Source organism: Acinonyx jubatus, chromosome C2 (genome assembly GCF_027475565.1).
Source record: "Acinonyx jubatus isolate Ajub_Pintada_27869175 chromosome C2, VMU_Ajub_asm_v1.0, whole genome shotgun sequence".
NCBI classification, from domain to species: Eukaryota; Metazoa; Chordata; class Mammalia; order Carnivora; family Felidae; genus Acinonyx; species Acinonyx jubatus.
The window spans coordinates 12,920,549-12,948,525 of NC_069384.1; the positions used below are offsets into that span (position 1 = coordinate 12,920,549).

Consider the following 27,977-nt stretch of genomic DNA (forward strand, 5'->3'; position numbering starts at 1 on the left):
GACAGCTCTCCTGAAGCATCACCACGTCTGCGGATGGCAACCAGCCTTGGAAATCCACTGAAGGCAATACAGGAAGGGGCAGCAAAGAGGAAGGCCAGGTTCTCTCCTCACCTCCCAATCCCCTTAGGTCCAGTCCCTTCCCGACACCCTTCTCCGGTTCATTACTATGAATGACGCCTCCTTCCAAGCACCTACTGGCCCAGATACCACAAAAAAAGCTCTTCTCTTTCTTGCGGGTGGTGAGTTCCTAAAACGAACACCTGTAGCATACGACTCCAGTCCTGGTTGTGCGGACCAGGCAAACTACCTAAACTTACGGGCAGGAGACAACGCGACCACGTTCCGGGTTCTGGAGAAGGGGACAGCAGGAAGCTGAAGGGTCAAAGTCTGCTGTGGCCTGTTTTTATGTGCCCACCAGGTAAGAATTATTTTCACATTGTTTAAAGAGTTATAAAAACAAACACAAACTGAAAACAAGAAGAATACACAACAGGCTGCATGATCGTCCACTAAATACAAAATATATTTACTACCTGGCCCTTTACAGAAAAAGTCTGTGGATCTCTGGATTAAAGGAAGAAATATGCTTTAAAATAAATGCCACCAGGGCCTAGAGCACCGGGGACATTTGGGAAGGTGGAATTTCACTGCAAAAAAAGAAAAGGACCTCCTGAGAGTAGTTTAGTTGTCAGAAGATGGTCAATGGGATGGAGCATGTGATTTGTGGCCTATATAAGTGTTTCTAAGTGGCTTCCCTGCCGCATTAGTCTTCTACGGCTGCCGTGACAAAGTGCCACAGCATCAACAACAGAAAGAAATTGGTTTATCTTTAGTGCTAGAGGCTGGATGCCCAGGATGAAGGTGTTGGGAGGTTTGGTTTGTCCTGAGGCCTCTCTCCTTAGCTTGCAGACGGCTGCCTTCTCTTTGTGTCTCACATGGTCTTTCCTCTGTCTGGTGTCCCTCTCTGTGTCCACATTTCTCCTTCTCCTTCGTTCTCCTTCGTTCTCCTCCTCCTCCTCCTTCTTCTTTTTGTTAGTGTTTATTTATTTTTGAAAGAGAGAGAGTGTGTGTGAGCCAGGGAGGGGCAGAGAGAGAGGGAGACACAGAATCTGAAGCAAGCTCCAGGCTCTGAGCTGTCAGCACAGAGCCTGACGTGGGGCTCGAACTCACGGGCTGTGAGATCATGACCTGAGCTGAAGTCGGACGCTTAACTGACTGAGCCACCCAGGCGCCCCCTAATTATAAGAACACCAGTCAGATTGGATGAGGTCTTACCCTAACGGTGGCCTTATTTTAACTTATCTCCTTAAAGGCCCCGTCTCCAAAGACAACCACATACTGAGGTACTTGGGAGTTAAGGGTTTAATATATGAATTTGGGGGAGATACAGTTCCGCCCATAACACCCCCTCCCTTAAATTAAATGAAACGTTAATAATTAACAAGGCTTATCCCTTTAATTAAAACAAATAATCCATACAACATGAAGAAGCGTTATACGTGTAACTATGGGAAAGACCAGTCCAGTCTTAGAGGGCCTTTAAGTGGTAAGCATCTTTACCTTCCCTGTGGCAGAAACAGCAGCTGTACCCCAAATGTCCACATGCGCCCCCACATTTCTCAGCCTCTGGCTCCTAGGAGGGCCATAGGACTAGTTTCAGCCCTCACAGCACACTCGAGGGCAGCAGAGAACCCTCTAGCTCGCAGCCAGAGAATCATGGTGAGTGGATGGAGCCATAGGTAGGAAGCAGCCTGGACCCCCGAGTCACCACATGGAGATGGCTGCTGTGGGACTCAGCCAAATGGCATCAAAGCATGTGTGGGAAATAACCCTTCATCGGGCAAGTCACAGACATTGGGGGTTTACGTCGTTATCACAGCAAAGCCTCACCTATCCCACAGGCTGGGTTGCCAGAGAAGACGTGAACACGGGTGAAGGGGTCACGGAGGGCATTCTCCTCTTAGACCTGCCACGAGTTCACCGCCTCACTTTGGACGAGAAGCCTCGTTCCCGTCACAGGCTCGCACCCTTTTCAGCTGGCTCTCGTCACGAGGCCTGAACAGATATATTTGTCTTATTCCCAAGGGTTTATAATGCCGGCCAAAGACTTTCCTTGCAAAATAGCTAATGGGTCGTCTGAGCAGGGCGTATGTTGTCTAAACAGCTCAGACCTATCTTTTTCGTCCACCTGTGAATAACGCAGCCTCCTGACGCCGTCCTCTCTGCCCCGTGCCATGGTTCAGTTTCATGTCACTAAGCTTCAGCTGACCCCTGGGTTTGCTCCACATCAAGCTACTCTACAATGACAGAGCTGGTTCCCCAAAAAGCCTCCTTATCCACACGTCAGCTCCGACGTAGATCTACCCGTGGAAGGGGATTGCCAAGCCTGAAACGCTCCCCACGCTTCCCCCACCCCAGTCCCTTGGTGCCACAAACATCAGATCTCGGAGATAACCGTGTGTCGCGAAAACAGGCCCACAGAAACGAAGTTCAAATATGTATCCCATTTGTCTTTGGAACCAGATGTCTGAAAAGCTCCCTCGACGAAAAAGCTGCCACAAATAATACACTCATTTACTACTCAGGAAATACGCTCCTTTCATTGAAAAGTGATGACATTACATTGAACCAGTTCCCAGTACTGCTCTGAATTATTCGTACTGCGCCTGTAGCACACAGAGGGTCCTACAAAGAAAACAAATACAATAACTAAGAGGCTTCCGGACCCCCCTTAAAAATATCAGTCTTGTACTCTTTCTGAATTTGTTTCATTTCATGACATGGCTATTTAAAAAATGTTTTGTTGATTGAATCTAGTAAAACCCAACAGCCTTTTAACACCAAAGCAGATAACAAAGTATCCAGGGGTTGCTGCTTACTTGGAAGATCTGCTAAGAAAGAAAAGGTCTTTCTCTGTCTTCGAGAGTCGGTGGTGGATGGTGGAAAAGAGCGGGATACACAGAATCTTAAGGAGCTGTACAATTCTGATAATGACTTAAAAATGCCTAGACCTGGGGGGCGCCTGGGTGGCTCAATCAGTTAAGCGTCTGAATTCAGCTCAGGTCGTGATCTCGTGGTTCGTGGGTTCGAGCCTCATGTCGGGCTCTGTGCTGACAGCTCAGAGCCTGGAACCTGCTTTGGATTCTGTGTCTCCCTCTCTCTCGGCCTCTCCCCTGCTCTCGCTCTCTCTCTCTCTCAAAAACAAATAGACATTTAAAAAAAATTTTTTTAATTAAAAAAAAAAGTTGGGGTTGAAGCACCTGATCTCAGGTCTCTTTCTGTTCTAAAATGTTCTGCCCCCTAAAAGAAAATGGCATCACCACAACTAGATACTCATTGTTGCTTCCCAACCCCATCAAACTTCAGAGAAACTCCACTTCCTCCATGCCAGCCTCTGAGCCACACCGCCCAGGGGGACCCCAGGGTTCCAGCAAGGTGGTTATGTATGAAAACCTTTTGCGAACGGTAATGAATAAAGTCAGAGCTAGGACAATCCAACCCTCCTACTCTACCTCATCACCCTTCTTTCCCGTCCCTCACCAATCCCTAAGGCAAGGACAAAAGCTAGAGATAATGCTCACAGATGTCACTTTTCATGTGCCATTTTCAGAATCTCCAAGAGAGACCCTGAACCTGCTAAAAAAGAAAAAAAAATGCTGATTTCTCTTGTACCGCCATTGGCTGTGTGTCGGTCGAAGGAGACTTCTTAGATCACACGTGCTGCAGCTGAAATGAAACAGTGATGTGGGGGCAGAAGATGCCCTCAAACACCCCACAGCGCGATTCCCACCGTATCCTGTCAGTTGCAAGGCCAAGGACTTTACGGAGAAGACAGCTCAGCGATGGCAACATACTCAGTGTTTGGAGATGTGTCAAATGCAAGTGAATGAAGCAGTCATGGTGAGGGAATAGTGTATTTCACAGTCATTATAAAAGTACATATACTTAATGGTGACATAAATACAGTCCTTACTTACGACCAAATCATACAATTAAAGTGGACTTTTCCTCCTGGACTTCACACGGTGACAATTCAGTCATTTCCGTCAGTGACTACAGGCTGACTGAGGTCATGGGCACACACTAATGAGAGACAGTCATGGGTCAAACAGACAACATACTTTGTACTTACCAAAGGTCCAGTTTCCCATATAAATATAATAAAATAATAAAGAATTTAACATTTCCTCTTTCATTCGGTTTCATAGATTTGTCAGGTGCTCACATACAAAAAAATACAGTTGACCCCTCCCCCCTTCCTCACTCTCACCTCTCACTGGGTCTGGAATAAACCTGAGTTCACAGTTCAAGCTACCAATGGTGACACGGTCCGTGAGTCGTACAGTCTGCGGCTGTTCCTGAATCGAGGAACAGAAAGCGTGTCCCAATGAGCTTATTTGACAGCGATACGGAAAAAACACTCATGTTCTCAAGGAAAGTACAATACAAGGAAGAGACATAAGGGGAGAGAAGTTCACAAGGCACAGGGACACAGCCCGCGAGTCGGCGAATCGGCAGAGCACGACACTTGAAGCCAGCAACTGTGTTCGAAAAGGGTTCCTTCGCTGGTCGGAAACCAGACACGCTTCACGTCAAGCGGAGAGAGGCCGCTTTCAGATGCTTTTCTTCTCTCTGTTTAACAAGCGCCACTTCCAATGGAAAGTTCTGGAACCCGGTCTGGAGCCACACAGAAGAACGACACCACAGCCAGGAGCCTGGCTCCCTCCTAGCAAGCCCCAGGGCTGGGATGATCCCATCGAGGTGGGACACAGCAGCTCCAGGTCTTGCCAAGTCAGCCGAGCCCGGGCATCTCAGTGGCTTCTAGGGTCAGCCAAATATCCACGCTTTTCCTTGCTCAGCCAGAAACGTGTGGGGCAGGAAGAGGTCACCGCTGCTAAAGGAGAAAAGCTGAGGAAGCACCCCGGGGCTCTCTGGCACGGGCTGGCTGCCAGGGGAAACAAAGGCAGGCGTTGTTGTTCTCAAGGGCCGCGGCCCGTTTCCGAACCAGCGGGCAAGCCCCGGGGTGACCACAGCTGTGGGTCTGCTCACGCCTGCACCAGTCAACAGCTGAAGACCTCAAGCCACTGTGTCACCTGTCTCCCGAGCTAACCGCTATCCGGCCTGTGCCAATTCCTCCTTTCTCCAATTTTGCTCGTGACCGGGTGGTCGCCACCAAGTGCCAGGGCCTGGGGCCCTGAGAGGAGACGTACCCCAGCAAGCTCCTGCTAGACACGGTCAGACAACACTGAGGTCCACAAAAGGCGCACACGGGGATGGTGTGGACACAGAACCGGAGACGCATCTTTGGTTCGATCCTTGGCGAAAGGCGTGAAAACAGCGCGGACTCTAAGCGTGTTTGAGGAATGCTGCTTTCCTCCAAGAGGATACGGTGCTGAATTTTTGAACACGATCCCCGCCAGGCAAGCCCTCTCACAGCTCACAGCAAATGAACTCAGCTCTAAGCCACCCTTGTTATCTTGGCAGCTTGAAAGCCACACTGCACAGAGGTAATGGTGCCTTCCAAACGCATCCAAATTCAACCTCAACCTTTTCTCTTCCTAAATAACCAGCCGTGGCCATGTCCTATGCCTTCCAGAAGGATCAGGTCATGTTGACACAACGGGAGGGACACGGGGCCAGCTGCGATCAAGCCCTCCTGCAGGCCACGGGAGGCCACCGGCCACTGAAAACATCATGTGAGAGAGCTTTCGTGCCCTCCACGCTTATCCTTGCGTGAAAACATGAATTTGGTAGAATCGCTTCTCATGGTCTCTCCAGCCGGGTTGTTTTTTTAATTACGTTACTTCAATTTGACATCACATAAAGAAACACCATCTTGGGAAAAGATCATTGAACCATTAGCAAGGTCAACCAAAAAAGATGGCAAAGGCGTGTCCCTTTGGCCCCTTCCTTTCACCAGGGTCCCCACCGTTTGGATCGGTCTTTGCCCGGATGCCCCCTTCCACTCAGAGGGGGTGGTGCTGCTTCCTGTCTTCCTCAGGCAGCAGGCTCACCAGCGACCATGGTCTGCGAGAGGAAGGGGAGCGAGCGGTGGCCTGGACGAGCCACTCTGCGATGCCGCCTTCAGTCCCCGGGTGACTGGCTGACTGCTGAGAAGATCACAAAGTGAGGAAAGATCTCGTAACAGTCTGTGATCTGAGAGCCCAGCGGCCGGTGTGGGGTTTTTACCCAGAAGCCCAGCAGTGGGAAGTGGGCAGAGGGTCGTGGGTGGGTGGGCAGAAGGAGGACACAACTGGTTGAAACCGCACCTGTAACCACCCCTCCTCGTAAATCCCAGCGACTCCAGGGTCCCTACGCGAGCCTGGGGAGTGCAGGCTTTGGGTCTGTGGGTTTTAGCGGTTCACAGTGGGGACATTCCATGGCAGGGGGCGATGAGACCCTGAAGGGGCTCCCATGAGGCCTTTCAATCTTCACACCCTGACAGATGTGAGGAGCTCTGTTCCACCGCTGTCCTTAGAAACACCCAGAATCCCACCACTGGCCCGGGTTAGCACTGGCCTTTGACCCCATCAGGCATGTCGAAGGAGAGGCTCACGGGGGCCATGGGCTGCAGGGGGGGCATGCTGGCCTCCAGGGGCCGGTCTGCGGGGGTCTGCAGGCTCTGCTGTCGCTTCCTCAACATCTGTCCGATGCCCATCATGGGGAACCTGCCGCGGCTCTTTACGCAATTCGGGCTCCCCAGCGGCTGCGCGGCACCGTTACTGGGAGCCGGAGGTGGGGAGCACACGCCCTCCTCCTTCAGGGGGTTGCTCTTCTCTTCGTGAGCAAAGGAGACCAGAGTGGGATGCAAAGGAGTCTGCAGAGGGGACAGGCTTCCGGGCAGCAGGGCCGGGGAGAGCGTCCGCTCACCGGGATTCCCGCGGGCCAAGCCCCCAGGTGAGCTTAGAATCCGATAGTGATGAGACGGGGACAGTGGTTCAGAGTGGTCCTCGCGGTCCACGGACTCGAAGGAGCGCACCATATCCAGCACCGGGGGGTCTTCCTTGGGGGGGATGCCAGGGCCTCCAGGGCCCTGCGGAGGGGGCTCCGGTCTCTTGACGATCCTGGGGGTCCTGGGGGGTGGGACGGGGATGAACTCCATGGAAGAAGAAGTCACACAATTGGAGTCTGAGGTCTTGCGGAAGATATTGCGGCGGCCGAAGGAATCTGCACGCGAGAAAGCAGAGGAGACCATGAGGACGGCGGTGAGGAGGGCCCTCTCCTGCCTGCCAGGGCCTCCTGCTTCACCGAGACAGACCGTTCCTGGGGAGGCCAGAAGGAAGTAAGAAGCAAAGGGCCCCCGCGTCCAGCGCTCCCCACGGGGGACCAGCTGTTCTTTCTAGAATGGAGGGGACAGAAGGCCGGAGACAGGAGGCCTCCCGAGTTCTGATGTGCCCACGGCACCACCTTAACATCTGTCCTCCTCCTGGCTGCCTAACATGCTGGACCCTGCCAACGAGTCTTTGAATCAAAAGACACCCGACTCAGAAGAACACCACCAAACTGCTAGGAGCACACCCAGCCCAGGACCGTGAACTTGGTCCTCAGATCCAACACTGGAAGGAGGCTTTCCCTCATGCTTCCTTTTTTTTTTTTTTTTTTTTAAATTGTGGTTAAAAAAAAAATACGTAACATAAATTTCTCATCTCAACCATTTTTAAGTGGATGGTTCAGTAGTGTTAAGCACATTCACACTGTCGTGAAACAAAACTCTTCATGTTGGGAATCTAAAAACTCCATACCCACTTGACAGTAACACCCATTCCCAGCCCCTGGCAACCTCCATTGGACTTTCTGTCGATGCATCTGACGTCGCTGGGTGCTCCATATAAGCGGAGTCTACGGCATCTGTCCTCTGTGACTGGCTCGTGTCCCTCAGCTGAATGTCCTCCTGGCTCATCTGTATGTACCGAGTGTCCGAATCGACTTCCTTTATAAGGTTCCCTCCTGACTCCTGATCTTACCAGGGCCTCATCCGGTTCTGAAGGGGTGAAACAGTCCTCATCTATATCTTGAGGGCGATGAGCCAATCCCCCTGGCTTCCATCTCAAATTGGCACAGACCGGAATCCAGGGTTGCGGACTGTGCCAGAAAAGAGAGGGGAAACCCCACAGATCTGAAGCTGAGGGAAGTAGAGCCAAGTTCCTGCAGAACGAGCTCTTAGCTTGGCTTTTCTACCATCATGTGTTCTAGGCCCCTGTCGAGGCTCAGCTACAGGAAGCAGCAGAGTGATTCAGGAGCAGCCGAGGGCGTAGGGCATCCTCGTGGCCTCGTATAAATAAATACACAGATCCCAAAATAAATCGCCTCCTCAGGCCACCACAGGTGCCTGAGAGTCACCAGCAGAGAGAAGCAGAATTTCATCGGCGGCTGACGGCGGACGAATCCGGTGTGACAGCCGGGCACCGCAGCATCTCGTCCCCTCCCCTTCCTGCGATGGCCGTGTCCTCCAAATTTGTGGCCCAGGGTCCCCCTCTGCCCAGTCCTGTGTCCTTCCCTTCTCCGGGTGATGTAGATCCTGAGAGGAAGCCTCCCACCTTCGCCCTGCTAATCTCCATCTAGAGTCAGCCCCCCAGGGCCCTGGCCGGCACTCTCCATCACCCTGGGCAGGAAGGACCTGGTCACCAGCCCGACCCTGTGAGCGCACCGGCCGGCTCCTCGCCTTCCATCCCTATCAGGACGCAGGGGCCTGCACCAGTCAGGAGAGAAAGCTCTAGAACCAGGCGGCCGGGTTGGAAGTCTGGACTCTGCCACTTACGAGCTCTCTGACTTCGGCCAGTTCTCTCCGCCTATTTCCTCTGCTTTAGTAACGGAGGTGAGAATAACTTCACTGGGGTGAGCTGAGAGCTTGACACAGTGCTTGCCCCATGGCGAGAGCTCGGTCTTAGCAATTACATAGGGCGTCCACGCTTCTAAGCTAACATGCTCTCAGAAGGAAAAACTCGAAGAAACAAATGATACTTGGCCCAGGAAACTGCCAGGAATGGAATCCAGCTCTGGGGTGGCAAAGTTATCCAACGCATCAGCACTGACCTAGACTTTGTTGGGGACATCCATGGGATGTCTCCGTCAAGGGCCTGAATTTGCTGCTGGTTACAAAGCCAGAAAGGAGAATCACTCAGGAGGGACAAGCAGAGTCATCCTGTGAGACCCCCTGCCTTTCTGAAACCTCAGGAAGGAAACGGAATCAAATGGAACTTTCCTCTCTGGCTGAGAAGCCAGGTCTCTCTTAGGGTAACACCTCTAGTGCTCGGTGCTGTTGGAACCTCCCCAACACTTTCCTGCTTCCCCCACATCCCTCAGTGCTGCCCCGGAGGAGGGAGCCTCGCATTTATCAGTTACCTGATGTCCCACACTCTGAAAGAGGCGGACAAGCCAACCTGTGTATCTCATTTAATCCACCCAGCAGCTCCAACGGGTGGGCTTCCTTTTGCCAGTAAGGGAACCAATTTTGATCCTCTAAGGGTAAGGAGCTTAGCCCACAATAAGCCATAGAGCTGGCTCTGAGCTCCCCCAGCCCCACCCCAGAGCCCAGACTCCATCAACCATGCCTCAGTGTCTCTAGGTGTTCGCTCTTCTGGGCAGGCTCTCGCCACACCATGCCGCCAATCCCCAATTTCTGTCCCTGCAACAATGAACACCCGTCCCTCGTTCCATAACACTGTGCACCCCAATCCCTACTCCTGAAATACCTTATACCCTGATCTCTGCTCCCACAATGCAATGCACTCCACCTCTGCTTTCTCAAACCCTGCCTGCACGGGTGGCCAATACCACCCCGTCTGGACCTCCAGTGTTCTTGGGTTGCCTTGGGTGTGTTCACCGCTTTCCCAGGGCACAGGAATCGTGTATGTCCCAGTGGGTCCGCACAGCCACCCGGGAGGGGTACGCATGGCCGTGCAGCTCAACACGAGTGGTCTAGACTGTACCTGGAGCTGACCCACCTTTGTCGGGGAAGCCGGACTTGGGGGCCTTCCGGTCCTTCAGCAGGGCTTTGGTGTTCTGAATGTGCGTGATGAGCGAGGCCGAGGGCTGTTTGTGGGAGGGGAGGTTCCTGTCCAGCTTCTTGGAAAATGGCCGATGAAGAAAATCCCCTCTCTTTTCTTGTTCTTTGGGTTTTTCATCCTTCAAGTCAGAAGTAAACACAGGTACTCAGACACACAGACATATACAACGTGACTCCCCTTTGAAGAGTTATCCAAGTGGATTTGAGAAACCCCAGCCTCTCAAAACTCCGTTCTCAGCTGCACGTTGAACAAGGGAGGAGCAGAGGCCCAGCAGATGCCCCAGGGAACCCACCTCCCTCTCCCTGGGCCACAAGCAGGCTTCTGTCATCCCCAGCTCCCCGCACGGCCCTATTTCAAGGTGTTCCAGCAAGGGCAAGTTCATCCCTAGGAGGTCAATTGTTCTAGAACAAGATGAAGGAACTGAGGCAAAACACATGAGGATTTCTGGAAGTCTGTGGTCTTACTCAGAATAGGGCTCTAGGATTCTGCTCACAGCAGTGGTTTTGCAAAGGTAACTTCACAAATGAAACATAACCATTTCTATCTTAACGTTTACTCTTGTGTGTTCAGTCAGGCCAAGGAGGTGGACGGCAACCCCAGGAGCCCTGTGTCATTCTGGGTGAGTTTCTGACCCTTTTCCGCCCTCGGTCATGCAAGCCCTTGCTTGCGTCACTATGTGTCACTTGTGTCCCTCTGACTGGAGTGAATTTTACTATTTTATGTATCTTCAACCCCACAGCCTCTGGCATAAAGCCAAGCACATAGAGAAGACTTAATAGTTATTGAAATGTAAAAAAAAAAAAAAAAAAAAAAGCCAGTAGAAACCAAACTGAATTAAAATTGTGTTCCAGCTTCTGGGAAGGGCGATACCACTCAGAAGTTTCTTCTCCAGCCGTAAAGACTTTGATGTTTACTGTTCAACAGATTCAACCGCATCCCTGACCTCACCACCAGATTCACGGTTTTTGCCTTAAACGTGAAGAATATTTACAATTCAAGAGAGCTCATCAGCTCCTCATTGATGTTGTTGAACAGCTTCTCCAGGAAGCTTCTCCTTGGGCTCGCACAGCCCCTTCCAATGGGGATTTTCAAAGCCTGTCCAGATGGGGGTTCCTGATGCCCAATCGGCGGGTGGGAGAAAACGGCAGGGGAGGAATGGGAAGTGGGGGTGCCACGCCAACCCTGAGGGTCACCGTGAGGGCCCCAGTGCCTTAGGGCTCCAAGCCTGGGCTGCCGTGGCCATCCCCAGTGGAGGGCTGAGGAGGGAAGAGAGGAGGGGTGAAGCTTCACAAACTCCCTCCCCAGCATCCGAAGAGCCTTTTACGGGACGTCGAGTGCCAGGTGCTGCACTGAGAGCATGACCTGGGACAAAGCACAGCTGTCACCCCATCACGGACCAGCGAACAGCCAGAAGCGGGTTGAATAATTCATCTGGGAGCCGAGTGAAAACTCACGCCCTCTGGAAGCCTGGGGCAGGATGAGTCTGGGGCAGAGAGAAAGGCAGACACACGGGCCGGTGAGGGACAGGGACCAGGCTGTAGTCCCAGGGTTCCAGGTGGGCATCCGGGATTCTCGGGAGGAGGCTTGAGCCCCAGGTCATTAGGCAGAATGCTACGAACGGGAAAGGGGGCCACCTGCTCCAGACCATCTGGGTCAAGGCCGCATCCCTCTCCTGGTTTCTGTGACGCCCCCCAACAGCCCCCTTCTCTAAGGCAAAGGGGAATGAGCTGTCACACTTCCCTTGTGCCCCAAGCATCGAAGGGACGTGACAGGCTTGTCCTGAAAAGTCTGGCAAAATCTCTTCCTCTGGTGCTATTCTTCCTGTCTCTGCTCTAATGAGAAAAATCACCAGTTCCACCTGTTTACACTTTAAATGGTAAAAAAGAAACTGAATGCACTTCTACGAAACCACGTAAAACAGTGTTTGGAAGAAAAGTCAAAATTGCAGATCCCCCTCCCCACCCCCCCCCCACCCCGCGCTTTTCAGGATTGTTTTCTAGAATAGTGAGTACAGGGGCGCCTGGGTGGCTCAGTCAGTTGAGCGTCTGACTTCGGCTCAGGCCGTGATCTCATGGTTCGTGAGTTCAAGCCCCGTGTTGGTCCCTGTGCTGACAGCTCAGAGCCTGGAGCCTGCTTCCGATTCTGTGTCCCCCCTGCCCTCTGCCCCTTCCCCACTCACATTCCGTCTCTCGCTCTCTTTCTCTCTCAAATAAACATTTAAAAAAGAGAAAGAATGACGAGTACAGCTTCCTTTGGGGTGCTCCGTGATCCCTACACTTTAAAGGAAGCTGCTCTGCCTTTGGCTTCATGGCTTCATCTTGGCCCCTCCCCAACTCTCTTTGGGTTCTCCAAAGCCAAAGGATCAAGATGCAAAGTTTCTGGGGGGCCAGCATCACCACCTAGCTAGAGTTCATCAGCACTGAGAGGTGTACAGGACATGAATTCCCTGTAGAAAGAGCCCAGGGTTGGCTCTAAAAAACCTCTCTGGGAACTGACAAAGGGATAGCACCAAACAGCCTGCTATGGGGGCAGAGGGATGGGGAAATGACCTCAGGAACCCTGCTGGAGCCACCCTGTTGAACTTCATCCCAGGATCCTACACCCGGGTGTTTTCTCCAAAAGCTCCCAGAACACCCTTGTCCAGCCCAAAGAATGGGTGATTTCACAGTTACCAGTTTGTTAGGGGCATGCCAAGAATCCACCACCCAAGAGACCCCTGCCGGGGACACACGGCTGAATCAGTCCGTGTGGATGGGTCACCAGCCCACACAAGACATGTGTTTGTACAACCAGCCAATCTCAGCGCCCTCCAGGCACAGGTGACCAAATGCAACCCATCATCCCATTATACCTTTTCATTTGCATACCCTATTTTCTCCACAAGAGATCTTCCAGGGAGCAGGATGCTAAAGCACCTTATGTAACAGAAACAGATCTTCAGAGGGACTCATTATATTCCCCCTTCGATGTGCCTACACCCACTCCCGTGCTCCCCTCCCAGCAATCCGGCTGCCTGCACGGTCTCTTTGGCTTTCTTCTGAGTCTCATGTGCTCCCCACACCCACCCCGCCTCCCAAACTCCCCAAGGCAGATCGGAGAGGGGGCCACATGAGGCCCCAGAAGCCAGCCCCACACAAAACAGCTTCCGGTTTTCTTTAAACCACTTTCTACCCACTGCACATGTGCACGGACATTTACTAAACCGGACACTTTGAAAATGTGGCCTCAGGGCACCCAGGTGGCTCAGGTTAAGCATCCGACTTCGGCTCAGGCCATGATCTCGCGGTTTGTGAGTTCGAGCCCCGCATCGGGTTCTGTGCTGACAGCTCAGAGCCTGGAGCCTGCTTCAGATTCTGGGTCTCCCTCTCTCTCTGCCCCTCCCCTACTTGTGCTGTCTCTGTCTCTCTCTCTCTCTCTCAAAAATAAATAAACATTAAAAAAACAAAAAAAATGTGGCCTCACAAAGGTTTGTCTACTCAAGACTCTTACAGTGTCACAACTGTTTGATAGAAGAGAGGAAGAAGCCAGGGAGTGGTGGTGCATGGGGCTTTCTGGAGAAAAGTAGGTTCTTGGCCTCTGACATCTGAGCTCCAGAGCCCGTCCCTTTGGGCTCGTCCCTGTGACTCCAGCCTCCTGCGTTCCAAAGAGCGAGAGCCCTCCCCCTTCCTCCCCAGCTCTGCTCCTATAGATACAGCAGGCCCCTTGAGAGAAGTGTTTCCCCACCTGCAACCGAAAGTCAGCTCTTCAGGCATAAACATGAACCTCACATCTCATCTGCATCACAGTCTGAAAGGCCAACACAGCCATTTAACAGGGACAGGGGCGGCCACACCTCCTCCCCACCCCGGGCTGCATAAGGGCTGCCTTGCACCCTCACGCGGTGGAAACTGACCACGGATGGCGTGATGCCGCAGCCAAGAGCCTGGGGTCTGCAGGTGAGCTGAAGCTGTTTTCTTTGGATGATAGTCTAGCTTAGCACGGGCTCTTCTGGAGCCTGCTGTCCCCTTGCTGACGAGCTAACCTCATGTGACTGTTTGGAACGTTAGAATCAGGTGTGGATCGTGAATACCTGGGGCGGCCCAGGTGCCCAGGCATTGCCTGCCGGTTGCTTTGGAAAAGTCACCGAGACCTGATTTTGCCACGGGAAAAACACAACGCAGCTGAGAAAAAGAGGACTTCGTTCATAAATTAGGCCACTGAGCTGGGAAGCTCTGGACTGCTGCAAACCCCACTTCTCATAGAGGTAAAAACATGAATGCACAGCCCAGTGTGCAGTGACAGCAAGACAATTAAAAATGGTCAACAAAGAAAGCACCAGTCTGATCTGAAGGGATTCTGATAAACCCACTCACCATTGGACTCTGCGTTTTAATTCAGGGCAAGGAAGGAGGTATGTAGAATCCAGAGCCCTAAGCAGAGATCCACCAGCCCTCAGGGTCACATGTGATGGTTCATTTCAAGTGTCAACTTGACCAGGCCACAGTACCCAGTTTTTGGTCAAACAGCAATCTAGATGTTGCTGTGAAGGTATTTTTCACATGGGATTAAATTAGTAGGCTTTGAGTAAAGCAGATGACCCTCCACAAGGTGGGTGGGCCTCGTGCAATCAGGTGAAGGCTGTAAGAGAAAAAGTCTGAAGTGTCCTGAGAGAGAAGGAATTCTGCTTCCAGAAGGCCTTGGATTTTGAGCTGAAACATCCACCATTTCCTGGGTATCCAAGCATGAGACAGACAGACACACACACACACAGACACTGTTGGTTCTCTCTAGAGAACTCAGACTAACCCATCATAACTCCCATGTTCTTACCTGCACAGCATGGAATTCAAGGTCTCTTGTCCAGGTGTCCAGGGAGGCCTGTGAAAAGCAACATTTTCAACAATTTGAGTAGCTGTACCTGCTGTTTATTCCCTAAACTCTCTCTCCCCTACCACTTGCAACTCTGGGTTTGAGAATTATTCCTTTCAATGTTTAGAGACCAGAAACGAGACTCCTAAACCATCATGCAAGCAGGCAGCAGATGTCCTAATTCAGGCACTGAATAGATTTGCTAGGTGAGAAAATCTATTTTATTCAAGTCTAAGACATATAACGGAGGAGTGCTCTCAAGGCGACTGAGCTGCTCAGTCAACGCATTCTCTCCAAGAGCAAAAAACGTGCATGAGAGCTCCACCCGGATTAAGACATGGAGCCCAACCGGCCCCACCCGGAACCCCCTCCCCCCCATCCCTGCCCTCTCCCAGTCCCCAAAGGGAACTACCCTTCTCATTTCCAACAGCACTGATTGTCTAATCTGATTTCAAACTATTTTTACAAGCTGCACAGATGTGAAATAAGATACAAAGTGAACATTTTAATATTTTACCTTCTAGTTTACTGCCCCTCTTATGGGTGGAATCGTATTCCCCCCCAAACTGGTACCCACGAGTCCTAACCCCCAGGAGCTCAGCACGTGACCTTCTTTGAAGACAGGGTCACAACAGGCCTATCGTGTCCCCTTTGATGCTTTGGAAGGGGGAGGAGCACATGGAAAGCTCACTCTCTCTTGCCTTTGGGGAGCGGGCCTGTTGGTGTTGCCTTTACAGAGGTAACCCAGCCCTCCTGCAATGGGTCTGGTATTCTCATAAAAGGGAGAAACTGGACACAGAGGCGCACACACAGAGAAGGCCAAGGGAAGGTACAGGCAGAGATCGGGTGGTGCTTCTTTCTATAAGCCAAGGAACGAAGCCCAAAGATGTCAGCAACCAGCAGCAGCCAGGAGGCAGGGGACAGGTTCTCCTCCACAGCCCGTGCAGGGAACCAACCTTGATCTCAGACTTCCGGCCTCCAGAACTGAGAGTCAGTGAAACTGCTGCTGTTGAAGCCCCCCATCCCACCCCACCCCCGGTGTGTGGCACTTTGCTCCAGCGGCTGGTCACACTGATGCCGTCCCTCTGCCGCCCTCCACACACCTCTCTTCCAAGCCTGCCACGTTACCCTGTGCTACCCAGAAGCCCTCCCCGCTCTATTTTCCACTGCTCTACAAATTAACATTTTTGGGGAAAGATTGTAACACAAATGGCCTCTGGCTCTATGCGGCTTTAATAAGCCAGCTTAAAAATGATGACTGGCCCCCCTGCCTCGATCTCCACGGTCCTGAGGGCCTCTTTTTTTTTTTTTTTTTTTTTTTTTTAGGAAGAGGAGTCTCCGGGGCCCATGCTCGAGGTGCTCTTGGATGAGACACGTGTCCCACTTTCACAGACATATCTGCTACCCTTTAAAGGCAGAGGAGGTGGAGAACGTGGTAAAGTCGTACAATAACAGCACTGTAATCCCAAGGGGGACGTTCTTGCAACTTAATTCAGCTGCTTTGTCTCGGAGGAGAGAAAGAACTGGGACTCAGAACAACGCAGAGGCCTCGCTCACTCCCCAGCCAGCCTGCGCACGACCTGAAACCCATCCGCCTCTCGGCGGCTTCTCCAGGACCGGCCGACGGCAACTGGAAAGAAGCCCACGGAGGCTCTGAGTGGGCTTTACCTAGAAAACCGGGGCCCTTTCAGATCTTCTTAGCACTTTTCCGAGCTGGCCCCATTCCACTCTCTAGGTTCCAGCAGAGGCGGGCTGGATGATCCAGTAATAGCCCGTAATTTAATTAGCACAAGTATCACTGCCGTTTGGAGAAAACAAATGGATCACAGAGAAGTGAAATGCTCTTTTCCCATTAGTGTTCCTATTTAAACCCTAACCGTTAAATATTTCAACAAATGTTTAAAACGCTCTCCATGTGTTTTCAGGCCAAATGAGATAATCATCCAAGGAAAATAATCTGGGTGAAAGAAAAGGCCCCTTTCCCATCATCGATGCTTTCGAAACAAACAAGCGCAGGGGTCAGGTTCGAGGGCAACCGAGGACATGGGCGTCAGCAAAGTGGAGTGGAGGCCACGTAGGACACACAGATGGGACGCTGGGTGCATCTGTTCACATTGTTCCTTGAGGCCCTAAAGAGTCAAATGCAGATCCAGAGGCAAGGGAGCCTAGCCATGAAATCTGCACTCTCTGCATGCCAGCCGAGGTGATAAGCCCTCAGAGCCCGTGACCGTGAGACGGCCCTCCCTGCTTCGGGGCATGGTCATCTGTAAGGATAACACGACTTGCACGCTATGCTCCAGGCATTCCCCTGCTTTAGTCAAGCTAGCTGTCCTTCCTGGATCATTCCACCTTCTCCCCTTGGGAATCCAATTCTACCGGAGACCCCGGTCAAGGCCCACTTGATTCTTTCCTTTGTTCGTTTAGCAAATGCCAGGCATTGTGTAGACTCTAGGGATACTGTAAGGAGCAAAAGGGACACAGTCCCCGCTCTCATGGAACTCACAGTCCAGAGTGGGAGAAAGATGTGAATCCAACACTCCCTGAGCAAACAAAACATGCGCATGGGACAAACCCCGGGATGCAGGATGCGGGCAGGGGCGAGTCTGTGCTGGAGAGATGTGATCCGATGGCAAAGGTCAGAGAATGGCAGGGGTCCGGGATGAAATGACCCTGCCTTGGAATCTGAAGACAGAAAATAGTAATCAGCAAAGAGAGCTGACGGGAACATTCTGGAAGAAGGGGCAGGGTGTGCATGGTGCTGGGAGCCAAGAGAGCACAGAAGTCTTAAGGCCTGCAGGAGCGAGTACGGAGCAAGAAGCAGGGCTGCGCGTGTGGGCCCGGGGGACGAGGCTCGAGAGGCCAGCAGACCACGGTCTAATCTGTGACGTGGTGGCCATGTCACCGACCGTGCCTTCCAGCTTAAGGAGGCATGCCTGGTGTGCACGAGGTGCTCAGTAAACATGTGCTAACTGGAGCAGGGAAGGGACGTGATTCCGTCTGAGCGCGGACGGCTCAGCTCCGGCTGGAGTGCGGAGAAGCGAGAGCCAGGCGTTCACGGAGAAGGGGGTAGACCAGTCAGGGCTGTGGCAGACATCCCCGCAAGAGGCAGAGGTGACAGTGGCTGGGATGGGGAGGGAGGAGAGAGACCAAGGTGGCGGAGGGGATCTGAGAGGTTGAGGAGTCACACTGGCAGAACTTGGGGACGGCCTGGCTCTGGGGGTGAAAAAGTACCTCCAGAGTTCCTGCCCCATACCGAGGGTGGGGCTGCCATTTGGAGACAGACACTGGGGGCTCCAGGCACGATGGATTGGAGACACCTTCCCTCACGCAAGAGGAAGCTGAGGAAGCAATTGGCCTGAAGGGTCTGGAGCTCAGGGCAGTGTGGTCCTGACATCACCTCCTGCCCTCGGCCTGAAAGCCAAGCATGACCCACCCCCCAAAGACTCCTCTGCATCCTCATCATGCAGGTGCCGGAGCCTGTCTCAGAGGCAGGAGGCCTCCAGGCCGGGGTCAAGGCTAAGCCCCACCCCAGCCATCCCTGGATTTCCGCCCAACTTCCCCCATCCTCACTCCTCCCCAACCCCAGCATCTTTCAGGCGGGGGGCCAACGTCACCCACAGAGAGGTCTACGCTCACTGTCTTCACTTCCCCTCCTTCTCCTCTTCCGGAACTCAGGCCGTCTCTTTCTGCCTTTCCCACTTCTGCCCAGCTGGTCTCTGTAAGGGCCCAGGACAACTAACTGCTCGGCCACCACCACTGACCACTTTGACCGCAGAAAAGGGAAGAGAGAAGTGGGCAGGCCCATCGGCCTCATGTAGGGCATGGAGAAAGGCTCCCTTTTGATTTCTGCTCAAAAGAAAAAACTGTTGGGGCACACGGCAGAGGTTGCGAAGGGGAAATCAAGTGGGTTCCCAGGAAGATCACGGAGAAGGCTGAGGGGTCGCATTTGACAAAGCACTGCATGAAGAGTCCTGGGCGTTGGGGGTAGGGGGACACCCTCATCCTGTGCCCCTGGCCCTGGATCCAGATTCCCAGGCACAGTCTCTTCCCAAGCACATATTTGGGGTCCAAATTTGGTACAACTTGCGAAATGATACTGCTTATTTTTTTTAAAAAATTTTTTAATGTTTATTTGTTTTTGACACAGAGAGACAGAGAGAGAGACAGACAGACAGAACATGAGCGAGGGAGGGGGGGAGACAGAGGGAGACACAGAATCCGAAGCAGGCTCCACGTTCTGAGCTGTCAGCACAGAGCCCGACACGGGGCTCGAACTCACAGACCGCGAGATCATGACCTGAGCCGAAGTCAGATGCTTGACCGACTGAGCCACCCAGGCGCCCCATGATACTACTTTGTACTCTGAAATCAGAGGATCTTGGTATTTTAAGTATGTATCTAGCATCAAGTTGTCCTAGGATGCTTAGAAATACTTGTTTTCATCCAAAACTTTTTCCTGTCCCTCATTTTACTGCCTCCTTCTGATGCCAAGCGTTACACTCATGTACGGTTTTGAGCATCTCATTTTTACCTTTCGAAGGACTGGCAGTGGTTTCCAACCTTGGCCACTCCATGGAATCTGCCAGGGAGCTTTAAAAACTACTAACACGTGCCCACTTTCCCATTCCTGCCCCATGAGTTTCAGGAGAATTATGTGAGGTGCAATCTGGGCATCCAGATGTTTACATTTTTATATATGTATTATATATTTTTTAATGTTTGTTTATTTTTGAGAGAGACAGAGACAGAGAGTGAGCGGGGGAGGGGCAGAGAGAGAGGGAGACACAGAATCCGAAGCAGGCTCTGGGCTCCGAGCTGTCCTCCCAGAGCCTGACTCGGGGCTCGAACCCACGAACCATGAGATCACGCCCCAAGCCAAGTCGGACGCTTAACAGGCTGAGCCACCCAGGCGCCCCTCCCCCGGCGACTCGACCGTGTAGCCACAGCTAAGATCCACAGTCTAACAACTGAGAGACAGTGGCTCGGCCATAACCATTGTTTCGGGGACCCAGTTAAGTGACTATTTGTCTCTTGCTGCTTTTCTGGCCCACAATAACCGGTTTCCTTTCCACTTTGCTCTCAAAATGGAAACCCGCTCTTCCTAAGCGATCCTGGATTTCATTTTGGAGGGGGTCACTCACCTCATAGGGCTCCTTGCTGGGCCTGCACTTCTCTATCTGGTAGAGCTGGGTCTTGTAGCAAACGCTGTCCTGGATGTCAGATTTCTATCCGAGGAGAAAGGCAGGGAAAAAGCATGGCTTAACTCACAGGAAATAGAAGTGTCCGTTAAGCAGTCATTAATTTTGAAACCAGCACTTGGCTGAGAAAGTGCCGAATGAAAGTGGTTGGCAAGCCAGGTAATCGCAATGCAAAGCCTCGTTGGAGGGTGGCCTGCAGGCATGATGCAGCGAGGGGACAGCCCCGGACCCAGAGTCGGGCAACCTACTTCTGTTATGGCTCTGCCAGGACAGGGCCAGGTGACCCTGGGCACGTCACTGCTCCTTGCTGGCCTCAGTTCTTTCATCTGTACGATGAAGACTACTCTGAGATGTGAAAGCAGAAACCAGATACGTGAGCTCGAAAGAATAACTCATTTTATTGACCTACCAAACAAGATACAGATCTTGCTTATTTCCTTAGTGAAAAACAGCCCACATCCCTGCCCTCCCCTGCCCAGTGAGCCACAGCAATTCATAACACAGCTTACAGATGACAGAAAACCGTATCTAGGATGATCTAGGTGCACGACTGAGGTGCCGGCCTGTGTGGAGAAAGGTGAATTAAATAACTGATGCATCTACCAACCAACAAAGAGTCACGGAACGGCCTTCCAGGCTCTCCAACACAAAATCTACGCTTCTTGGTTTTAGAAACAGAAAACAAGAAAGAAGAGAGAAAGGGAGAAATGACAGATAAGATAGGTATTTTACTTGTCAGTTCACGAGTTTCGGTCTTAAAATTATACATGGGTTGTCAGTAATTGGTTGATGAGATTAATAGCTGGGACAGTGCACACAGGGCAGTTAAATTAGCCGTGTGTGGAAATTACTGAGCGGACCGGCTGTAGCTGTCTGTGGGGATTCATTCACCCTAGTTAAAAGCAGCCACTCGCCCAGACCCTAGTTCTCAAGAACAGGTACGTCCTAGGCTTTAAGGGTTAAGTGTGAAACAGACACAATAAAATAACCTTCTCCAGCTGGAACTACATTAGCTGAGTTTCCAGGGAACGTTCTCAGCAGACAAAGCCATGCTCAGCTTTGCAAGACTTGCACGCAACCTTTATGCCGATGCTCAGGCCAGGCAGAGAGGAGGTGCCGAAACCAGCAGATGGGAAGAAACAAAGACAAATTAAGACACAGCCTGAGAGCTTCAGGGATTGCTCAGGAAGAGCGTGAGTAACCAAAGTTCGTATCTGTAGCTGTGGAGGCAGAACAGAGGAAGGAAAGTATTTGAAAAACTAAAGTTCCTTGGGGCGCCTGGCTGGTTCAGTTGGTGGAATGTGTGGCTCCTGATCTCGTGGTTGTGAGTTCGAGCTCCGCGTTGGGTGTAGCAATTACTTAAAAACAAAATCTTTAAAAAACAAAACAAAAGACCCCTAAAGTCCCCGCACATTATCGATCAGCATCCAAAGAAGTTCTGCCAAAAGAATGTTTGCTTAGGAAAGTAGTAACTTTTCCTTTAAACATGAAATTGTGAATTTTATAGTCAGTTTCAGCAGAGGCACTTTTTAAAAACTAATTTTTGAGTAACAGTCATCATTTGAGAAAAAAATCAGTGCGTTGATCCTCTTTCCTTCCTTTTAGTTGACAGCTATTTAAATTCTTGGGGCACCCAGATGGCTCAGTCAGTTATGCATCCGACTTCAGTTCAGGTCACGATCTCACAGTCCGTGGGTTTGAGCCCCGCGTCGGGCTCTGGGCTGACAGCTCAGAGCCTGGAACCTGCTTCAGATCCTGTGTCTCCCTCTCTCTCTGTCCCTCCCCTGCTCACACTCTGTCTCTCTGTCCTTCAAAAATAAATAAACATTAAAAAAAAATTTTTAAAAATAAAAATAAAAAAATAAGTTCTTAACTACTGTTTTCTACCACAGTTGTCCCCAAATGGTGTGACCTTGAACCCATATGAGTGGAAAAGGTATAGGAAGGGACCTATAATATATGCATATTTGTTTACAAATTATAAGCATGCACCTCTGTACTAACATATCATGTACATCATAAAACATATAACCAAATAGGGATTTAAAAAGATAAGAAATTGGGGTGCCTGGGTGGCTCAATCAGTTGGGCATCCGACTTTGGCTCAGGTCATGATCTCATGGTTCGTGGGTTCGAGCCCCGCGTCGGGCTCTGTGCTGACAGCTCAGAGCCTGGAGCCTGTTTCAGATTCTGTGTCTCCCTCTCTCTCTGCCCCTCCCCTGTTCACGCTCTGTCTCTGTCTCAAAAATAAATAAACATTAAAAAAAATTATAAAAAGATAAGAAAGAAACAGGGGCATGTGGTCTTCTTATAAAAGGGAAATGAGAAGTAGCTTCAAGTCCAATTATCTTTAAGTTCATCATCATGGTGGGACAGAGAACCTGGGCACAGTACAAGAGATGCTCCTAATCATTCCTTATAATAAAATGATATAAAATATATACTGTGTCAAAGGTCCTGTTTTTCTGGCCTCAAATTCCTCTCCTGCGAGGGAGACCTGTGGGAGGGTCTCCCACAGGGAGACCTCTCCTGTGACCGTGACACCATCCCTCACATCCAGTCTCAAAGCTGCAGATTTGTCCCCATCAGAAGTATCATCCCAGCAGGGCTTACATGGGACATGTATTTGCCATCCCACCCCCCAATAAAACACTGTTGTTATTTTCAAAAGCCTCTTATTTGTTCAGAATGTTTCTTCTCGAGTACAATTTTTCCTCTGGTGGTTCACCCAAAAAGTACTTCGGTGGATAATTTCCCACTGGAGCAAAATCTAGCAAATTCCCTAAGCTGACTCAGCTTAGAAACACCTGCACTCTCATCCAACTGTTCAACAAACCTCCCAAAGAGCCTCTGCGTCTATTCAGCAATGTTTTGTAGACATCTCCCAAATCCATTTGCTAAAGAGACACACTCTGACCATCTCGCCTTCTGGGCCTTATTGTGTGGTCATTTCTGTCAGACAGGGAGAATATCATTTCCCCAACTGTAGGTGGATTTTCATTTTAGCTCTAATCTAGAAACTTCACAAAAGGTTTCTAAGCCTTTTGCGAGATACTGGGTTGACTCTCACATGACTTTAAATAGCCCTGAAAATGCACTAGAAGTTCTTCATGTTCTGTTTTCTACATGTGTTCCTAACACTGACAGCCCCATACCATCAGATCTCAGGGCACCACATACACAGGGTGATGGTCACCCTTCGTGACCGTGGGTCTGAAATCAAATTTCCGACAGGCTTCCTGACAAGTCTCAATCTCTGTAGCAGGCTGACCTCCCGTCAGAACTGGTCAGCCTCCTCTATTCGGAGTAGGAGAAACAGGAGTGGTTTGCAGAATTCTTTTTAAGTGGAGAGAGGATTTAGTCACAAGTAGACACTGAAGCATGTCAATTCCTTCCCCAGGCGCACATGAACTACGTGTGACGGAAGACCAAAGGCGACCGACGCATGAGGGTACCACCGTCCACCCCACCCTAGGCTGCAAGACTCCCACGCTTCCTCCCGTGGGACACAGGACACCTGTGCTTTGTCATCCAGACTGAAGGCACCGGGGTCAAGCCAGTAAAGCTCAATTTCATTTTCACCTTCTGGAGAAGTACCAATAAATAATGCCTTCCTCATTAAATCATGCTTTTGAGATCAATGCCTGAGAGGCTCTGCTCCCCAACTTTTACGACCACAGAAATCCCCAATGCCTTTAACATGGGAACCCAAGGAGCTAAGAGGTAGGCAGAGAAGGCAACGGAGAAACTGAAGGGAAAAGAGGCTTGACTCTCTCACAGTGCTGCCCGGGGCTTAACTCCGAGGGAGGATATTTGAAAAATACCTCAGATAAAAAGCGAGAGCTACCTGAGAAGCAAGTTCAGCTACTATTTTATCCCACATTCAGAAACTCAGCCTTCCATTAGTTCAAATTAACAGCTTAGATCAAGTGTCAGCAACTGAGAAACACTCGAGGTATAAGAAGAGCTCCTTTTTCCACAGAGAGCAGAGAAAACAGCCACCAGGGCCCCACTCACCCCTGACAAATAGCGCTCGAGTTTCTTGTTTAAGAGGAAGTAGATGGCGAGGATGTGGCAGGCGCGGTTGGAGAGCACAGTGTTGATCACGTCGCTGTTCTTGTAACCCAGCTTCTCTGTCATGTGAAGCACCACACTCGGGCTCAGGTCCTCCAGGGAAATCCTGCACAGTAGAGAGAGAACCGGTCACTTCTCCACGGCCACCGAGAGGTTCTGGATCCTCCTTAGTGGGGTCACAAACATGGCGGCACAAAGCACAGCCCCCCTCCCCATCCCAGGCCCTTGGAGACACTCAGACCCGTTCATTCATTAACTCATTCATTCTTTCGCTTGGCTTTTTGTGATGAAGAATTTCACACAGGAAAGTCGAGGGAACAGTATAAATACCCTTTGTGCACCCAACACCAGAATATACCGCTGTTAACACTTGGCCATATTTTCTTCCTTTCTTGTTTATTGCTTATATTTATTATACATATATATATATATATATATATATATATATATATATATAGTCTATTTACTGCCTATTTATTATTATCAAGTATTTTGAATCACGCACATCATGACATTTCATTCCTAAACACGCTGGTGTGCACCTTTAAGATCCAAGGGCATCTCCTGCAGAATCACAATACCGTCCACACACCCAACAAAATTTTAATAATTTCTTGGTGTTCTCTAATATCTGGATTATATTCAGATTTCCCCAATTGTCCCCAAATTTGTTTACACTTTGGCGTTGCTTTCTAAAAATGTACTTCTTGGACACGGGTGGAGCCTACACTTGAGTTGGGTGTAAGGTGGGTTAGGAAAGGAGTGCATTCAGAAGCCAATGCAGACGGTGTTTAAAGAAGCACCAAGAGCTCCCACATTCACAAATAAGAGTCTGGGGCGCGGCTGTAGGGTACTGTTATTTTCCCCATTTTACCAATGGAAGAAACTGAGGCCCACAGCTATGAAGTAACTTGCCCCGGGTCACATAGGCAGGAAGTTGCAGCCCCACAATACAAACCCTGACAGCCTAGCTCAGACTCTAGATGCTAAACCTCTACATTCACCAGCTCTCAAGTAAACAGATGTGTCAAATGGCTGTGGAGAACACGAAAGCAGGCTGAGGAATACAGAGTGTATGTGTGTTGGTAACAGGTACATCATCAAATAGAACTTTCTAAATCCCTTAAGAGAGATACAGATGGGGCACTCTGAGCAGAAGGAAGGCACATCTGGCCCGAGAGCTCTGTAACCCACCCCTCACCCCCAAGGGTCTGAAGACATTTTTTTATGGGACTTCAGACCATAACACCCTGAGAAACCGCACAGGACAACTCCACACTGGGATACAGAAGAGGAAACTGACTTGCCAAATTCACAAGCCAGCTGAATAGGGCAGCAAGGGCAGACCTAGGTCTGCTGACCATCTTCCACCACCCATCCATGTAACCTATGACAGCACTCCCTCGCTAGATATGAGTAACTGCCATCCAAAGAAAACGGGCCCAAGGAACCATGAAATCCGCCTTCCTCGCCCTGTTGGCCATAAAATCACAAATTCTAGACCACAGTGGTGGGCTGGAGAGCGGGGAGTAGAATGACTACTGGTAAAAAATAACTTTTGTTAAAAAAATAATACTTTTGAAGTTTGCCAAAGCACTTACTAACGCCGAAAACTCCATTGTTGGCAACTTCCCAGTAATGTCTGCACGGGAGTGACCCTGCTCCTGGCCAATCAGATGACTGCCGTGTGCCTTGTCCTTGGCCAATCAGACCACAGCCTCATGGCCTTGCCCCTGGCCAATCAGATCAGGGCCACGCAAGGTGCCCCTGGCCAATCAACCCAGCAACACCTTGGAAGCCTGTTCTCCCCAGGAGCAAGCAGGGGAAGGGAGAGCTCTCTAGGAGAAGGGTGGAGGTGAAAAGAGGGCAGTAAACATGGGCAGGCACTCCAACTCTGCCCTTCATGTCCACTGTCTTCAGAAATAGGAGAGCTCTGCAAAAAGACACTGCTGACTCTCTTGATTGAAAGTACTATTTTTTTTTAATTTGAGAGGAAGAGAGAGAGCGTGTGCATGCATGGAGCCCCAGATGGGGCTCTATCTCACAACCCTGGGATCATGACCTGAGCCGAAATCAAGAGTCAGATGCTCAACCGACCGAGCCACTCAGGTGCCCCTATTTTAAACATGTTCTGGGGCGCCTGGGTGGCTCAGTCGGTTGAACATCCGACTTCGGCTCAGGTCATGATGTCGCAGTCTGTGGGTATGAGCCCCGCGTCGGGCTCTGTGCTGACCGCTCAGAGCCTGGAGCCTGCTTCCGATTCTGTGTCTCCCTCTCTCTCTGCCCCTCCCCTGCTCATGCTCTGTCTCTCTCTGTCGCAAAAATAAATAAAAGCATTAAAAAAAAAATTAAAAAAAAAAAAACATGTTCAATAAGTGGCATGTATATTTGGTATTCTGCAGCATCAGTTATTTGTATCATCTCCTCCTTTTTGGGCAATACAGTCACTAGTCAAACGTTCTGGAACACTAGGTGCAATTCTAAGTAAATTCGCATTAAATCCCGTGTTAGACTGCTTTGGCCCAATTCCTTCCTGTGTTACCCATGACCTCCTTCCCCTCCCACCCATCTGCAGAGCTAACTGGAGGGGTGGGAGACTGTCCAGGCCCCAGAAGGAAGATGGAGGAAAGCAGCCAAGGTCACCTCCATAAACATATCTGCTCCCAGAACAGGGAGGCTAGCCTGGCACATGGCAAAACTGCTGACGGACTGGCTTGAGCATTTATTATAAAAAGTGTACTTTTATACGTTTAAACTGTAAATATACAATTTAAAGATATTTTCCTCTTGCCTTTTGGAGATCAACTTGGAAGCCCAAATGACATAACAAAAGGCTTTACAGAAGAGTGATACAAAACGTAAGCCCTTTATTTTATCCATTTCCCAGAAGTAAAACCCTTTTTTTTTTTTTTTTTTTAATTTGAGAGACAGAGCATGAGCAGGGGAGGGGGAGAGAGAGGGCAAGATACAGAATCCGAAGCAGACTCCAGACTCCGAGCTGTCAGCACAGAGCCCGACGTGGGGCCCGAACTCTCGGACTGTGAGATCATGATCAGAGCCGAAGTCGGATGTCACCTGACTGAGCCACCCAGGCGCCCCACAAGTAAAACACTTTTAACAACATCTAAAATAATAAAATCTGAGGCTAGGTATGTTGAGAAGCTGTAAAATATACTTTATAATAAAGCCTATATTCCTTTCCCTGATCACATGTTCTTACTCCATTAACCTGTGTACTGGTCAAACCAGAAAAATAACTACCAGGGGCACCTGGGCAGCTCAGTCAGTTGACCGTCCGACTTTGGCTCAGGTCATGATTGCATCATTGGGGAGTTCAAGCCCCGCCTCAGGCTCACTGCTGTCAGCGTGGGGCCCGCTTCGGATCCTCTGTCCCCCTCTCTGCCCCTCCCCTGCTTGCGCTCTCTCAAAAATAATTTAAAAAATAAAACCTTAAAAAAAAAAAAAAAGAACTATCAAAAGCACATTTTTTGCCTTACACATTTTTCAAAATAAAGACTGTAAACAACATCTGCCTCCCCCAAGAGTTTCGATTTCTGGTTCCAGCACTTTAAAACCCAACATTGGGGCGCCTGGGTGGCTCAGTCGGTTGAGCGTCTGAGTTCAGCTCAGGTCATGATCTCACAGTCTGTGAGTTCGAGCCCCGTGTCGGGCTCTGTGCTGACAGCTCGGAGCCTGAAGCCTGCTTCACATTCTGTGTCTCCCTCTCTCTCTGCCCCTCCCCATTCATGCTCTGTCTCTCTCTGTCTCAAAAATAAATAAAAACACTAAAAAAAAAAAAAAATAGTAAAAAAAAACACAACCCAACATTAATCTGCCTCTGGTACAAAAT

General features: G+C 50.5%; 1 protein-coding gene across 2 annotated transcripts in view; it reads right to left on the bottom strand.

The window, feature by feature from the left end:
- Window positions 1–499: 499 nt before the first annotated feature.
- The window catches only part of HUNK (hormonally up-regulated Neu-associated kinase), a 113,515-nt gene continuing 86,037 nt past the window's right edge, over window positions 500–27,977 (bottom strand). Inside the window, exons 7-11 of one of the 2 annotated variants that reach the window (XM_053220637.1) lie at window positions 24,071–24,233; window positions 19,997–20,080; window positions 14,817–14,864; window positions 9,945–10,125; window positions 500–7,167 (exon numbers count right to left, since the gene is read on the bottom strand). In XM_053220637.1, coding sequence (XP_053076612.1) covers window positions 6,509–7,167; window positions 9,945–10,125; window positions 14,817–14,864; window positions 19,997–20,080; window positions 24,071–24,233 — 1,135 coding nt within the window. In that variant the 3' untranslated portion in view covers window positions 500–6,508. The remainder of the gene's footprint in view (window positions 7,168–9,944; window positions 10,126–14,816; window positions 14,865–19,996; window positions 20,081–24,070; window positions 24,234–27,977) is intronic. The other variant, XM_053220638.1, reaches the window with a different exon arrangement.